The sequence below is a fragment of the Saccoglossus kowalevskii genome, chromosome 1, assembly GCF_978046115.1.
Source record: "Saccoglossus kowalevskii chromosome 1, keSacKowa6.1, whole genome shotgun sequence".
NCBI lineage: Eukaryota > Metazoa > Hemichordata > Enteropneusta > Harrimaniidae > Saccoglossus > Saccoglossus kowalevskii.
In genome coordinates, this window is record NC_140641.1 from 8,670,811 (window position 1) to 8,687,417 (window position 16,607).

General features: G+C 32.7%; 2 protein-coding genes across 5 annotated transcripts in view; one reads left to right on the plus strand and one right to left on the minus strand.

Annotated features, from left to right (window-relative positions):
• Positions 1 to 1,478: 1,478 nt before the first annotated feature.
• Positions 1,479 to 7,830, minus strand: LOC100372751 (dynein light chain Tctex-type protein 2B-like). Its single transcript, XM_006811184.3, has 5 exons — positions 7,641 to 7,830; positions 4,265 to 4,398; positions 3,643 to 3,712; positions 2,794 to 2,857; positions 1,479 to 1,657 (listed from the first exon to the last, which is right to left on the minus strand). The coding sequence occupies exons 1-5, from the start codon at positions 7,718 to 7,720 to the stop codon at positions 1,610 to 1,612; spliced, it is 396 nt and encodes a 131-aa protein (XP_006811247.1). The 5' UTR covers positions 7,721 to 7,830; the 3' UTR covers positions 1,479 to 1,609.
• A 229-nt stretch (positions 7,831 to 8,059) lies between these two features.
• Positions 8,060 to 16,607, plus strand: part of LOC102805359 (guanine nucleotide exchange factor DBS-like) — a 42,220-nt gene continuing 33,672 nt past the window's right edge. For 3 of the 4 annotated variants that reach the window (XM_085498659.1, XM_085498660.1, XM_078012297.2), the window contains exon 1: positions 8,060 to 8,151. Coding sequence is in view for 1 of the 4 variants with exons in the window: in XM_085498661.1 (XP_085354787.1) it covers positions 8,643 to 8,925 (283 nt within the window). In the remaining 3 variants the exon portion in view is untranslated. Of the gene's footprint in view, positions 8,152 to 8,627; positions 8,926 to 16,607 lie in introns of those variants that run through there. The other variant, XM_085498661.1, reaches the window with a different exon arrangement.

Genomic DNA, 16,607 nt, shown 5'->3' on the forward strand with positions numbered 1-16,607 from the left:
TCGTGGTGAAACAAAGGCCAAAAACTCAAAACTACTTTAATATAGTTGTGGAGATCCTCCTGAACTAGAACAGCGTGAAAAGATTACCCCTACGTGAACAACATGTATAAATTTGGTTGCTCAGGATTACTTTATAGTTTAGTTTGTGAGCTGTTTTAATGGTACATGTATTCCACAGTTCTGAGTCTGCATTTTGAGAAATTTTTCAGCAGTAAAAATTGTGGTACTACAATCTTGTGATATGTTGTCTTCATCAATGCCATAGAATCCTGAAATCAGCAAAATTGTTATCAGTGAAAATTAACGGTTTACAGTATATCATTACCACTCGACACTACTGTTAGTATTACACAAGGGCGCCCTCTTCTGGCCAGGAGCAAAGAGGGGTCTTTCTGTGTTATGGCTAATTAGATAATCAGTTTTTGGAGTGGAATAGATGCAAATTTCAAGGAAGTTGCCAAAATTCTGATCTTTGTATTCCACAATTGGTCATAAGTAGAATTACATTATCACTGGATGTACCAGATCAGTAAAAACGCTAAATTGCTGTGGGGCAAATACGGAAGTGAGGTACACTGAAATGTGAATAAGAAAATCCTGATACAGACTCGTTGAATAAATTCTAGAGTTTATGTATGACAAGTGATTAGGTCATGCACAGATACTTTGTGACATGAATTCAGAATTATCATTAACCATGGAAACAAAACCCAACTTTAGATCTCAGCTGCTGTGATTGTTATTGAACGACACCTAGTCTTGAGGGCGACATACACAATCGTAAAATAAAAGCATGCACAAAATTGTGGGTCATACCTGGAATACCTTGTTGCTAGGCAACATTAACCAATGATCAATCAGTGCTGAGATACTTGGTTATACATGTTGGGGATGAACAGTAATGTAATCATTGTTGAGGACATCAATCAGCATGTTGGGTGGGTGGATGGGTCACACAAACTCACTGGTGCAATAGTGCAACACTACCAGACATAAACAAGAACATGCAAACTTTTACAAAAATATCTTTCTTCCATGAAATTCAGAATTCTTATGCATATACCTTGATCATTGAAGTGACACTCCAAGGCAAAAACACAGTGAAGAAGAAAAACTTCCAGAAACAGCAATTCTTGAATATCAAAGAATTTAATACAAATGAAAAAAAATTACAAACAAAAACCCATCAGTGCCTGAACCTTATTCTGGACTCTTATTCACATAGCCTATCTACATAGTTGTAAAATGCATGTTTTTTATCTTAATTTATATACATTCATTACATATAAAAATTTTCCGAGGTTTTAAATTGGTCATTAACATGACCAAGTTTGGAAACGATCTGATAATAGAGTTATTGAGACCACAAGAATTTTAGCCTGCACATGGGCAGCATGGTGATTACACATAAACATGTGCACAAAGTTAAACTTATAGCATTGTAAAAATGTAACCCAGTGTATAGATTGAAAACAAGATTACTTTGTAACCTAGTAAAACTAAAGGAACAGTTTAGTTTTATACACCAGGTAATATGATGGGGAGTGGTTACAAAAACACAATGTTGTTAGATATTTACAATGGATGGATGTACAGCACAATAGACCATTTAGTAGTAGTAAACACCGAAAGCAGCAGCCACACAAAATAAGGAATCCTAAAAACAAACATAAAAAGGATATTATGTCCACATATTAATGGCGTTCATGTTTGAGATCTTGGCAAAGACGAACGGTTGGGACTGAGTCATTATGTGCCGAAAAAAACTTGATCTTGGCCCCGATAGATGCTTGGGACCGAAACTCGGCACATGCCAAGATTGGTTACCTGAATGCTCAACACAAGCCAAAATCATGCCCTCGGTGGTGAATTTAAGAGAACATGTACTGATTCATACTAGTATGACAAGCCAATGGAAAGAAGTGAAGCTATATATGATCAGATGCTGTATTAATGAATGAAATAAATGCAGAACGCCGTCAGTGAAGCATATTTATGAGCTGATGTAACCTTTTTTTTGCAATACTCCATCGACGTGAAAAAAAAATATTGTTTTTCGAATCTTCTTTGCCGTTCATGTGCACAATGACTCATAATACCATACCATAACAGATAGATATAATTTCAATATAGCAATTATTATTATCATATGCCTATTGTGTCAAATAATAGATCAAAGAATGAGGGCATGATTTTGGCACGAGCCGAGTTGGTCCCAAGTGTGGCCTGACTAACATGAACGCAACTGCTGTAATCCATTTGCAAACGCAAAGGATTAACAATTTCGGTATGTGCCAAGATCCTTTAACGTGAATGTCGCAAATAATGGCTTACCACAATTATAGCACTTTTGGTCATGTGACCTATTGTTTTGTCCATTGGTTTATTTTTTGTGAATCTATGAATATGCACAATGTAATTTCTACAGTTGCATTCATATGCTAAGTGTAATTGCTACAGATAACTATGGCATATTTTATAAACTGGCATTGTCTTAGCCACATAACTGCAGCATAATTTGTAATTCACTATGCTATGCTATTGTATCTCAGACCTTGAACCTTGGCTAGGACTGAGCAGTTTTGGTCAAGGTGGGACGTCTGGAGTTGACAGGGAGATAGATTTCTTTCTCAATCATTGAAAAAGTTGGCGAAATAAGGTGTTGAAATGACTACATCAACCACAGGAGGTAGAGCCATAACGACTGAGCTAAAGAATAGTCAATGGAGGTTTCTTGGGAAAGGTCATGTCAATATCAAGTGTTATGCATTGAATTATTCATGACATACTTACATTCATATAAATATCTTGTGCATAATTATCTGTATCAGAATCCCAGAAACACCTACATGCCATTCTGATGAAATAAAGTCAAATAATTGATAATTAAAAATTACTGATTTATGTTTTCATCTTGCAGCTATAGAAATATCTCACAACAAGTAACTAGATTTAGAAACAATTCTGCAGTATTGTACTAAAATGTGCATAACCTAGAGCCAAGTAAGGTAAACCCACAACACAGGAATATATATATAGAGTACATAGCACCATATGCATGTTGTACAAAACTAACTGAACAGTAACTGACAGTAGTGAAAAAAAAGTATATTTTTAATGGGGCTATAGTCAGTTTACAAACTGTCATATGTAAATGCTAAAATACCCCGGTATACAAAATTCAAATAAATTTCTCCAGAGTACGGTACCGGTATATGTTGTTAACTGAACTCACTTTAATAAATGAGTTTCAATTTATAGCGCTATCAGTTTGTTTCCATGCAAGAATTAGGGGTGGATTTCTAACTCATGTTAGCTGGTTTCCCTGGTTCCCATCATTCTGATGAGCTAGCGAACGTAGCAAAAACAACTCCCCTATACAGATGAAATTGGAATGTATTTATATTGTAAGTATTGCGGTGGAACTCTATTAGGTGTCCCCTGTGTTGGTGCTATAGTAGAATCTGGCTGGTCAATGATTGAGATATTATAGCCAATGAATTATGACCTCAAATAGTTGCATTGTATGCAAAACTTTCACACAGCTTCAATATAGGAAATGGTTGGCAGTTATCCTCAAATCAAGTCTGTGATAGTAGTTACCCTTATGTTTTAGACTGAGCAATTTGACCTAAGACTTACTTGACTCCTTCCCCTCTTTGTTCACCTATAACAACTTGTACTAAAAATTTATATCTGTCCATTCCTTTTTCTGAAAATAAAAACATCAGATTTAGTAACAAATCTTGACAATCACACACATACACGCACAAAAACAAAAAGCACCAAAAACATAAACTTGTTTTGGACTGCATGTGTGTTTTAGAACTAGGTGGATAACTGATTCTTACTTAACTCCCTTGATGTTAAAATAACTGCTCAGTTTCCATTTTATCTACCGGGGTATGTTCTAAATTATGTGAGATATGTGACAGAAATTGTGTTTATAACCATATAAATCGCATACTACAGTGAAACAAATATGTCAGTTTTGATCAGTAGAGCCTGTGTAGTGCTAAATAAATCCAAACAGCTGGACATTTTGGATAAAGGAAATCACAAGTATTTAGTGTACAGAATGAGAAAATAGTTATTATGGTTATTGTGAGATCTAGACTCCTACAGGATGTACTGTTACTCATAGACCAATGTACATTGTAGTATGGCTAACTTTTTATTTTTTTTCATTTTCATCATGTATATGTGTTAAATTAGGCTGAATAAGAGAATCATTACAAATATATACACATGTACAATGGTATACCTTTAAGCCTGTCTTTGATTTCATCTGATATATTTTTACACCAAGTTGTTGTTTCCTCTGCATCATATTGTCTATCTCCTAACATTTCATTGAGAACAACATGAATGGTTTCTTTTACATCTGCTGGACGGAATCTGGAAGAAAGATTAGATATAAAGATTCTTTCATTTAAATGTTTTGAAATGTTTTTCACATTTTCATATGTACATGTATATTTAATTCACATTCACACAAAATCTGTATTAGAAGCCGCATCCCTAATAGAAGTTGCACCCATTCTTTTTGAATAATTGAGAACCAAAAATTCTTCATTTCACATATGTGTAGATGCTCTAATAGAAGCCACATCCCTTCTGTTGCATTGTACCATTTTAATAGAAGCAGTGGTTTCTAATACAGATTTTACAGTAAGTATTGTCCACTAGCAATGAAGAGAATACAAGATAAAACATTCAAAATATATTCATCAACGTTTATGAGAAGAACTCATAAAAGTCATCATGTACACCATTTTCAATTTCAAATCACATTTAAACATTTCCCTCTCAAAAGTCAATATATTGAGTGTTGAATACGTTTGTAGAATACAGACTAAATACTAGTACCACATTACACAGCTCATCCATAAACCTACTCAGTACTCAGGGTTCTTGCAGCCATTCTAGAGTTTTAAAAAATGATACATTATAGACTATATCATAGAAAATAATACAACATGATATGTTTATTTCCATAAAATTTGTCATAACCATTTACATATGCATCACTCTTGAAATAAATACGATGACTTCTCATATAAGTTTCTAGAAAAGTAATTCAATTGATTAAGCATTGGTTCAGAAAAAAAAAAAATTGTTTTCATTCAGGGAAGTAGAAGAGTTTATGTAACAACCTGTGTCGCCATGTGTCATTAAAGTAAATACACGCCATTTATCAGGGTATACCATGCAGTGACATGTACATTCCAACAGACTCTATTTAATTAATCTCGTAAATTTGGGTGGTATGCCATTAATATTGTAATAAAATGTGCATATTTGACCATTTCCGTTTCTTCATTGTAAGAGTCAATGACAATCGACAGACCTACTTTCGTAATTTTATTTTCCCTCAAAGATGTAATATCTCCCTCAATCTGTCACACGGTGAATTAAAATTGTCATTTGCGCTCTTTTCCGTGGGGGGTGCTCGGGTAAGCACCCACCCCTAAAACATTTTATAAGTTGAGGACCTTGGGTGCTAACGCGGTACGGTAACTCTGTTATCATAGTTTACTTCAAATTTTGGTTCTAATACAAATGGCTAAAAACTGAGAGCAAATGTCAGCAAAGTTTTATTCTACCTTGACAAATTTTACCTTTGTTGCTATTTTAACTGTGCTTCTGAGGAGAAAAAAAACAACACTAAACCAGGTGATCCAAGCCAGCCTTTAGAAGATAGGCTCCCAAACTGTTGCAAAGTTGATTACCGATATCAATAATTCAAAGAAGTGTCATTTTGCCCAGCCCAGAAATCTTAAAAAATACAGCTGCATCTGGAAATTAAGCCTGGCCTTGCCTGGTACTACATTATATACAGAATGTCCCAATAGATTGAATTGAATATCCATGAAGGCAAGATCTTAACATTTCTCGCCCATTCTCTCATAATTATCTTATTGTTAGATCGACAATACAATACAATGTACAATTATGTAAATCTTAGGTCAGACAACATCTCGCCATCTATTTGAATCCCATTTTCGGTTATATGTAATTTTTTGGCAGTGTAATAACGTTTTCTTAAATAAATAAGTAAAATAAGTAAATAAAATATTGAGAAAACATAAAAAGACTTATTTTTTTCAAATGCATGAATATGTCATTACTAATAGGATTTGCCCAAAAAATGCCATTTGATGATTTTGAATAATGTATAATAAAGTTAATGAATTCATAATGTCAATAAGTAATGGATTATACAATGTAATAACCAACGTAATATTTGTACGCTACATCAAAATAGCTTTAATTTGATATATAACATGATGGTGTTTGTCTGAGGAATTTCTATTTAATATGTGACAGGCTATTATGTAATTATACAAATATCTTGAAAAAGAGGTGTCCGTCACTTAAATAACTTCCAAATCCAGACTCTTTATATAAGGTTGGTCCCATTAAATTCACTTATTATTTGACGCTGTGTTTAATTTTTTAAAGCTAACACATTCACCCTAATTTTTCGAGGGAAATTATACCCTTTATATCTCAAAAACCAAAATTTACCAAATTAATTCCCATGTTTCTGTTTATTTTATGGCATGAAAATTTTGACAGCTTTGTCTCACATTTTAATTGTACAACCAGTATTCTGTAACTATACTGATCGCGTTGAACAGAGAAAAAACATGTTGCTTTGTTCTACCGTGGGGAGGGGTATTTGGCCACATTTGGCTTCCGAACACGAGCGTACATATTTTCATTGAAAATATGGCACATTCTGGCCGGCTCAGGATTTATTGAATGATCGTCAACCATAAAAGTACTAAACAATATAATTTAGGTCTCCTCGAGTACAAGTTCTCAAAGGCCCACATGAAGAACATAGGGATGTCGAAATATAGGAATGTCGGAACACAGGTTTGTCGGAATATAGGGATGTCAGAATATAGGGTTGTTGAAATATAGGAATGTTGGAATATAGGAATGTCGGAACACAGGTTTGTCGGAATATAGGGATGCCGGAATATAGGGATGTCGGAATATAGGGATGTCGGAACATAGGGATGTCGAAATATAGGGATGTCGAAATATAGAGATGTCGGAATATAGGGTTGTTGAAATATAGGGATGTTGGAATATAGGGATGTCGAAATATAGGGATGTCGGAACATAGGGATGTTGGAATATAGGGATGTTGGAATATAGGGTGTCGGAACATAGGGGTGTCGGAATATAGATTTGTTGAAATATAGGGATGTTGGAATATAGGGATGTCGAAATATAGGGGTGTCGGAACATTATGATGTCGGAACATAGCGGTGGTGTTAGAATATAGGTGTGTAACCCTGCCAATACAATCTTCCATTTCAGTTTTAATTGTGAAATTTATAAATATGTTTACAAATGAATTTAATGCAAATATACAGAACTGCAACAACATCATGTATAGCCTATAGGGTCCACATGTATATGTACATGATATAGCCAGTGTAGACCACATACTAAACATTTATGTTGATTGTGTGTTTAGGTCATCAGTTTACCACAGAAAATGGTAAAATGTTCTATAATTCGAGATAATTTTAAATTAAAAATCACAAAATATATCTGTAGCCACCCGATTAAGCCCAACAGAGACACATTTTGATCTAGTCATTTGTAATACTACTTACTTGTACAGAAAATTGGGTCGTATCGTGTAGGTATTTTCTATTTGCGGTTCTTCTGGTTTCGCTATCGCTTCTTCACTCATATTTTCAAATTACTTTGCGCAGTTGGCAATATTTTATCAAATATACGAGTAGTAATCAGTTACATGAACCAAAACGAGCTCCAACAGATCAAAACAATTTCCTTAACGACAACAAGAACCCCCAAGATGCCGTTTTTTCATATGTTTGGAAAGTTACCATTCTCCCGTAAGTTATTTTACCTATGAATATTCATACATTATGAGTCAATGGTTGAAATAGTATTCCATTTGAATTGAGAAACCACTGTTTTAGTGGTAATTTTAATATAGCATAAAACGAGAAATTGCGATAATCGTTTAGGAAGAGTCCCTAACTGACAGAGTAATATACATGTCAAAGGCTAAAATGAAAATGGCGGATGACCTGCCGTTGTTTTTAATTTGCATGGAATCACATGGGATAATATACTAGGCTGTTAAACGAGGGCCAGGTCTGTAACAGATTTATTTACTCTATTTATATTACCTGTAGCATGCACATCATTCCGAACCTGTGGTAAGTTTTGATTCACTTTCGAAAGATTTTAAGACAATGGAAATTTAAATCGGGCATGTTTGGGAATGCTCGCAAGGGGCGTTCACCTTGAATGAATAACAGTCAATGTTGTTGTCCATACGCTAGCTATCAGCAGGTCCCTTACGCCAATAGTACATTGTGTTTTGGTGCAGCGGGTTTTTTACATAATATTTCAGAGATGCGCGACGGCGAAATGTTAATTGATTGTTTTAATATTTGTAATCGTGTTTGCCAGGACGCCCTCTGTAAAGTGTCCGCCTTCACGGCGATTCATCAAATTATCATATAATTATGAAAATGTTGTAAGAAATGAGTCATCTTGAAATTGACATGGAGATGTGTAAAGCGTTCCTTTAGTCCTGGATTTACCATTTTCCTGGTGAAACAATCAATCTGTTCTTGTCAATGTTGTCTGTGTCACCTTGTGGAGTCTTAGATCAAGAACTTCAATCGCCGAGAATGTACACATCGACATCATCAGTGGCATGTAACACAACGGTGAACATCAACTCGCCCGTAAGACTTGATAAATATGATGACTATGGACTTCATGAAAATTTGAGTGTACTCAAGATTGGTCGTCAATTTCATTCAAGTACGGATTCTGATTTATTTGATCTGTCACAAAATGACAGAGATATTGAGCACAAAAACATTAATACAGACAAGATGACTAAAACCGGAATAGGTAAATATCTCATACAATTAACATATTCATAATGATGATATTTCTTTTCCAATTCTTATGTGGGAGTGCATTACACAGTCTAGTTCCAACAATAACATGGATGATGTATCCGCATGGTGATTGCTAATTTGATCTTGTATTTAAATATTTTTATATGTGTTAGAATGTTTTTATTTTGAGGATTATTTGCCGTGAGTTTGAATACATCTAAATTGTAAAATATTTTTATAATAAATAGATATTTATTTATTTATTTGTTTGTTTGTTTGTTTGTTTGTTTGTCTGTTTGTCTGTTTGTTTATTTGTTTGTTTATATTAAATAAATAAAATTTTAGATGACAGACTGAGTTGGAAACAACTTGGACATGAATTGTACTGTATTTAAAAAAATGCTGTTTCCAATATTTATGGTCTTTAAACATATTTATAAATTTGAGAACTAATGTTGACCAATCAAAACATGTCTTTAAAAGGGATCACCCAAGCTATGTGTGTTTGCAGCCAAAATCTTATTGGCTTTGTGACACATTGTGAAACACCATGCAAATTATTATAGCCAATTCAGCTGTCTTGATTGGGTTTGCATAAAACGTTCGATAAATATGTTATAATTACCTAAAACAAGCACTGTAATGAATGCATACCATTATTCAGAAAAAAACTTTCATGTGCATGGTAGCAAATGAGCCAGTGATTGAAAGAAAGCCACAAAGACTTGTGAGTGATGAGTGTTATTGAATAGCATATATAGCCAATGAAATCATCTTCTGTATTGAAATTTGAATGAAGCATGAATGTCTTCTTGGGTAAATGTTTCCACATTTTATAAATTTCCATCAAAAACTCATAGCTTAATGAAATTCACTATATTCATTATTGATTGAACTCTAAATATCCAAAGTACTTTTTGATACTTTACAATTTATTCATGTTATATAAATTATTTGCACTATTAATATTTCAAACAAGTTACTATTTAACCACTAAACCGTCATCTGTCCGGGTACCATGAAATGCACAGAAGCATTTACATACAATCATTTATGCAGTGACTCTGTGCAATGTTGAGTGTTATGCCAGGGATGGATACAGTTTGTTGTTGTTATATTATTCCCCAAAAACTTTTATTTCTGGCACATTTCAAACGCTAATTATCAATTGTGATTGACTTGCATACACTTATTTTTGTTACTGGTACATCTATGTGTTGTTTTAACCAAGCAGTGCGTTTTAATGTGTGTCATATGTGAATTCAATCCCACAGGTAGAGATTCTAACACACTGCTCTTTCTATCTTAGATGCATGCAAGCGAATTCATATCTTAACTAGAAAACTTATAAAATTCACACCATCATGCCACTACATTATTGTAACTTACCACTGCCCCTTTGAACATTGCATTATGTTATTAAGTTCCTATCACCCTGATACATTCTGACACTAAATTCGGCAACAAAAAATCATGCAACTTTTTTGCTGTTGCTGGGTTTGTGACGTAAAAATAAAAGCTTATTATACAAATGAGTTGAAACAAATCAATGTATGTATCAACTGTACACAGTTGTTTACAACTGACTCAGTGTCATTTGTGTGTTTCAGCTTAGAGCAATATGCATGTTCATGTTCCAGGGCCATGGCCTTCTACAGCCTGTGTACCAGTCAGGCTTTAGAGTAAATCAAGCATTGTCATATTGTGTTCAGTTGATTCTATGAGTGTATCTTGCATAGAATAAACTTCTCATCGAATATGGCACTGTGAATTAAACATTATTAATATAATACTGTAGATGCAGAGTAGGAAAGCTGTGGTTGAGTTGAAGCATATATACAAGGCTGAATTTGATAGGTTGAACAAACCTGTCAACAAAACAAGATTCTCTGTTAGGGTTAGGTAGCTAATCAGGTGCAATATTGTAAATAGCTTTACTCTGACACAAAAACTACGATATGGTTATTAAAATTGAGTACTTATACATGTATAAACCCATTGCCTAATTAATTATATTTGTTGAAAAATTATAAAACAAATTCATGACATTTTGAATTTGTGAAAATTTAAACCCCCCAATCAACATCAACATTGGCACTTTCAAAGGTATTTACTGTGGCACACTATTTTTTATGAAACAGAAACAGCAGAGAACTTTTTAGCTCCGCTGTTGACTTTGTCGAGCGGAGCTTATCATATGAGTGATTGTCCGTCGTCGTCGTCCGTGTCAATGTTTTACTTTTTCGACTTCTTCTTGAAAACTACAAGCCTGAATGCTTTGATACTTGGTGTATATGTACCTTGGGTAGACCTCTCTTAGGTTTGTTCATTTCATGTTGATATCTTCAATTCTCTAATTTTGGTGAATATTTTTGTCATTTTTGGTAAAAAGTGATATTTTCAACTTCTTGTTAAAAACCGCAAGTGCAATTGCTTTGATATTACGTATATAGGTACTACATGTGGACCTCTCTCAGATTTGTTCATTTTGTGATGATATCTTTAATTCTCTAATTTTGGTGAATATTTTTGTCATTTTTGGTAAAAAGTGATATTTTCGACTTCTTGTTAAAAACCGCAAGGGCAATTGCTTTGATATTACATATATAGGTACTACATGTGGACCTCTCTCAGATTTGTTCACTTTGTAATGATATCTTTAATTCTCTAATTTTGGTGAATATTTTTGTCATTTTTGGTAAAAAGTGATATTTTCGACTTCTTGTTAAAAACCGCAAGTCCAATTGCTTTGATACTACATATATAGGTACTACATGTGGACCTCTCTCAGATTTGTTCATTTTGTGATGATATCTTCAATTCTCTAATTTTGGTGAATATTTTTAGTAATTTTTGGTAAAAAGTGATATTTTCGACTTCTTGTTAAAAACCACAAGTCCGATTGCTTTGATATTACATATATAGGTACTACATGTGGACCTCTCTCAGATTTGTTCATTTTGTGATGATGTCTTCAATTCTCTAATTTTCGTGAATATTTTTGTAATTTTTGGTAAAAAGTGATATTTTCGACTTCTTGTTAAAAACCAATAGTTCAATTGCTTTGATATTACATATTTAGATACTACATGTAGACCTTTCTCAGATTTGTTCATTTCGTGATGATATCTTGGATTCTATAAATTTGGTGAATATTTTTGTCATATTTGGTAAAAAGTGATATTTTCGACTTCTTGTTAAAAACCAAAAGTTCAATTGCTTTGATATTACATATATAGATACTACATGTAGACCTTTCTCAGATTTGTTCATTTCGTGATGATATCTTCCATTCTCTAATTTTGGTGAATATTTTAGTCATTTTTGGTAGAAAGTGATATTTTCGACTTCTTGTTAAAAACTGTAAGTCCGATTGCTTTGATACTATACATATTGTTCATTTTCTGATGATGTCTTCAGTTCTTTAATTGAAATGTGCATTTCTAACAGCGGAGCTATCTCAGCCGATAGGCTGCTTGTTCATTTTGTTGTCATTACATCAAAACTAATTATCCAGAGGGGGTGATACATAGAAAAGAACGGCTTACAATCAGTTTATATACGAGCAAGCAGGGACTGATGTCAGAATGCATAAATATGCGCTACAAATACAAAAAACATTACACAATAACCTTAAATGTTGTGTACATTCAGCATTAAATAAACAAAATGACTATGAAATGCTTCTTTTCTCACATTTTCTATTGCAATTGATCAATAATTTTTCAATTTCACAAACAAACTTTGTATTCCAGTGAAATTTTAAATATTCAGTTTCAATAAATCTATGTAAACATAATCTGAAATATCTAATTATTGCAAATATGTAGTTTTCAAGCCATTGTTTACATAGTTACATGTTGTTTTGCATAACAAAAAATTAAAATTTTAAAGTACAATTGATAGAAATTCACCATTATCTCTGTTTACCATTTGGCACTTTTATTGTCTATCAAAAAAAAAATTCACATTCCATGTTGGTTTTTGAAATTTATCTCATTTTTGGTGTCTTTACATAGTTTGCAATCAATAATGACACGGAAGTATATTACTGGTACAACTAGGGTAGATTTAAATTATATTATGATTTGAATTTTATTTTTTTCCAGGCTTCTGAATATAGCTTGGGTTCTGTGTGGGGAAGGAGGTTGAATATGGTGTATGTGATTATGTCCATTTATATTACGAATGTACACATGTAAAGATATTCTGTAATGGAACACTTTCTGTAAAATCTGTATTAGAAACTGCTGCTTCTATTAAAATGGTACAATGCAACAGAGGAGATGCGGCTTCTATTAGATCATCTACACATATGAGAAATGATGATTGGATCTCAGTTATTCAAAAAGACTGGGGGCGATTTCTATTAGGGATGCAGCTTCTAATACAGATTTTACGGTACAAACATAAGGCAAATTCTGATTTGATTTATGAAAATGAACAAGTAAAAGCTATTCACATTACTTAGTATCTAATGTTGTCTACGGCAACTTTTAAGTCTCCTTCAAAATTTTGAATGATTTATTATCATATTTGTTCATTTGGTGATAATAAAAAAAATGTTCTCTATTTTCATTGAATGTTATTTTTGGTGAAAATTGTATTTGTTGCCCTGTTTGGTGTTCCTGTTCTCAGTGAACAGTTAAAATCACAGTGCAAGAAATTTCCAATGCCACTTCTTACCTAACCTTTGAATGAACCGAAGAGTAAATTGCATCACATACTGTGTAGATACATCATTCTACTGTCTCTTAGCTTTGAGGGATCACAAGGGAACCAATGAAATCTTTTCTCATTATCTGTAGCCCTATTATATGTATAATATATTATCAGTGTCCTCGTTCACTGTCCTTTTTCTGTATTGTCACACTAATTTTATCAGTGGTACATGGAAGTACACTGTACTAACTGCAGTGCATAATTGCTTAATTCAAAAGAAAGCTGCTGTTTGCGCCAAATACTTTCTTCAATAATGAATTCGATTCAATACATGGAAAGGGGAAACAATTGCCATATTAATTTGGCAGGTATATTTATTTACAGATTTTCTGCAAATATAACCTAATATATAGTGTACACGGAAGAGTTATCTCTGTATAATATTCTTGAAACACTCATTGCTTTGTCCATAATGTATATGCAGAAAGTATAAATAATGAAGTAATTTAAAATTTTTGATTTGTTTGTCTGTTTACTCAACTCTGTCTACACACTACATGTAGCTGTCTGAAATAAAGTGAACATAATAAAGTAGTACTGAAATTTAACACAAAATGCCTCTCACTTACATCAACTAAAATTTCATTTGTAGCTTTTTTATTACTGCTTTATTGTTTCAATTTTAAAATACATATTAGGAAAACAATAAATCAATGTGTGCACAAATATATGAATCAGTATTGGAAATGTTGTCCATATTCTGGAATAGGTTGATAATATTATATACAGTGATTAGTATTCCTTTAAAGTAATTGTGAGGCAGCCACACATAAATCTTAAACACACATATCAAAGTTACGTGCTCAAATGACATCATGCTCTTAAATTAATGTCTACATGTACGTCATGGGAAACATGGATGTAGAATACTCTTGCCTCTGGTTCATAATTATGAATATTAATTTTTATTTAACTCACAGCTTCTAAACTATTAAGCTAATCACGTCTGTTTCATTTAAACATGATGCTAAAATACAAGAGACTGTAATTTATGTGGTCATCATTTGCTAATACAATAACATGAATAGGAATCACTTTTATCTACTAATTTGCTTTATTTAGCATTATAATGATTAAATTTGCATAACAATAATATTTTATATAAATACTGGTGCATATGCTGTGTTCATAGTAGTGGGCATGTGTCACATGAAAACACAGGATATCTACTGAGCATGCTCAGTACAGTCTATTCGAATCATGTTATTCAATACCGATATGTTTGCATGTTTAATACCTTCATACCTTTAACAGTTCAGCCAGCAGCTTTGCTTCAAATAATTCATATCTAATACTATTATTTTGAGGTATGTAATAATGTTAGTTTTATATTTGTTGCATAATGAATGACTGAGATTATTTTGGTGCGTTGTCTGACACCATGTGATGTCTAGCATACATGCACCCACTCTATGTTGTGTTTTTTAATCCCGTATTTCCAAGGTTTATCAATATTTTACATGTCAATGAACCATGTCGTAAATTTGCACGTGCTGTTTGTTTTAATCCCAGTTTTAGTGGGCTGGAAATGTTACCGTACGGGCTTGGTTGTTTTGATGTAAAATTACATTGATCTCTCAATTGAGTTTGACACTTACAATATATTTCATTGTGTTAGGTTTTAGGTTCAGGAAATCTGTTCTATTTTTATAAATATGTACAATGTAGACTGCAACTATATGTATTAGGGAGTATATATATGATATCACCTATTAACCATGCTTAGTTGTAATATATTAAATATTACAATATCATTAAAATTTTATTAGGTGAAGCGTAATGTTTGTAGTTCATGATAGTTTGTTATGCTTATTATTTTGAATGTAAATATTCAATACAGATAGAAAGGAAATTGTTATATTGTACTATCCTGGTAATTACATTCATGCATTCATTAATTTAATAACTAATGAAAAAACAAACAGTTGAGTCTATTTTGTTTTGTTGTGGATTACTTAGGTTTGGTGAAAAAATAATAACAAATATTAACCTTGCTGCTTACTGTTTTATTTGCTGTAATTCTCTCTGTATGTGTATAATGTGCACATCTGCTGCACTCCAATGAAAAGATCTCTGTCCACTTGTATCTATACATGTAGCTAGGCTCTGACTGGATTATATAAAATGTTAGTAAAATTCAGAATTTATAATTAAAGGAAAGCGTTTTCTATGCACATACTGCTGTAAAATATTTTAGCTGGAATTAATTTTTGCTGACATATTTTTTTTCATTTTTGGCTTTTTTATATAAAGTTTATTTTAAATGTAAAATATAGGAAAAAGTGTATTTTCACAGGATTTTATTTTCGCTGATTAATCGATTTAGTGAAAATAAAGTACTTTATAGTAATGTAAATTTTTAATAATTCATTTCCAGAATTTTAGTCAATTTTGAAAAGAAAAAATCCCCAATTCACTGCTGAAAGGGAAAGCACAAAGTGGGTCACTAGCTAGGGTAGATATCAATCAACCTACTCGGTAGTAAATTATATTTTTTAATATTCCCTGATTTTGTTTTGGTCTATAGATACTAGTGTTTGATATAATCTGTCTTGTTCACAAAACTGATAGCTGGATTGAGTAATATATTAACATGTGTAAAGGGTTGGTAGGTTTTATAAGAGACATAAATCATGTTAAATTTTTTTAACTTGGCAGCTGAACTATGACAGCAACTGAATTAATTCTCTACAAATTGGAGGACTCTCTACTCTAATTATCCTAGTAATAAATTATTCAAAGCTTTAGTGTCACATTACATCAGTTTGCATAAAATACATGTAATTAGGGTAGGTTGAGAGGTGTATCTATTCACATTTAAAGGCCCTATTTAGAGTGTAGTGTGAAAATTGAGATTATTGCCATCCATGTTTGTATCTGTTCAGACAATACATGATGAAATAGGTTATCTTTTAGAAAGCAATTGTTCACTCTGTGTGGGAGCATTTAAGGTCATTAAGTATTCAGCCT

Bases quoted from the DNA above. Each gene is read 5' to 3' on its own strand.
- LOC100372751 (XM_006811184.3), bottom strand. From the start codon at position 7,720: ATGAGTGAAGAAGCGATAGCGAAACCAGAAGAACCGCAAATAGAAAAT. The intron at 4,399-7,640 runs GTAAGTAGTATT...TCTTTCTTCCAG, and splicing joins CGACCCAATTTTCTGTACAA to ATTCCGTCCAGCAGATGTAA. The intron at 3,713-4,264 runs GTATACCATTGT...TTTTATTTTCAG, and splicing joins AATCAAAGACAGGCTTAAAG to AAAAAGGAATGGACAGATAT.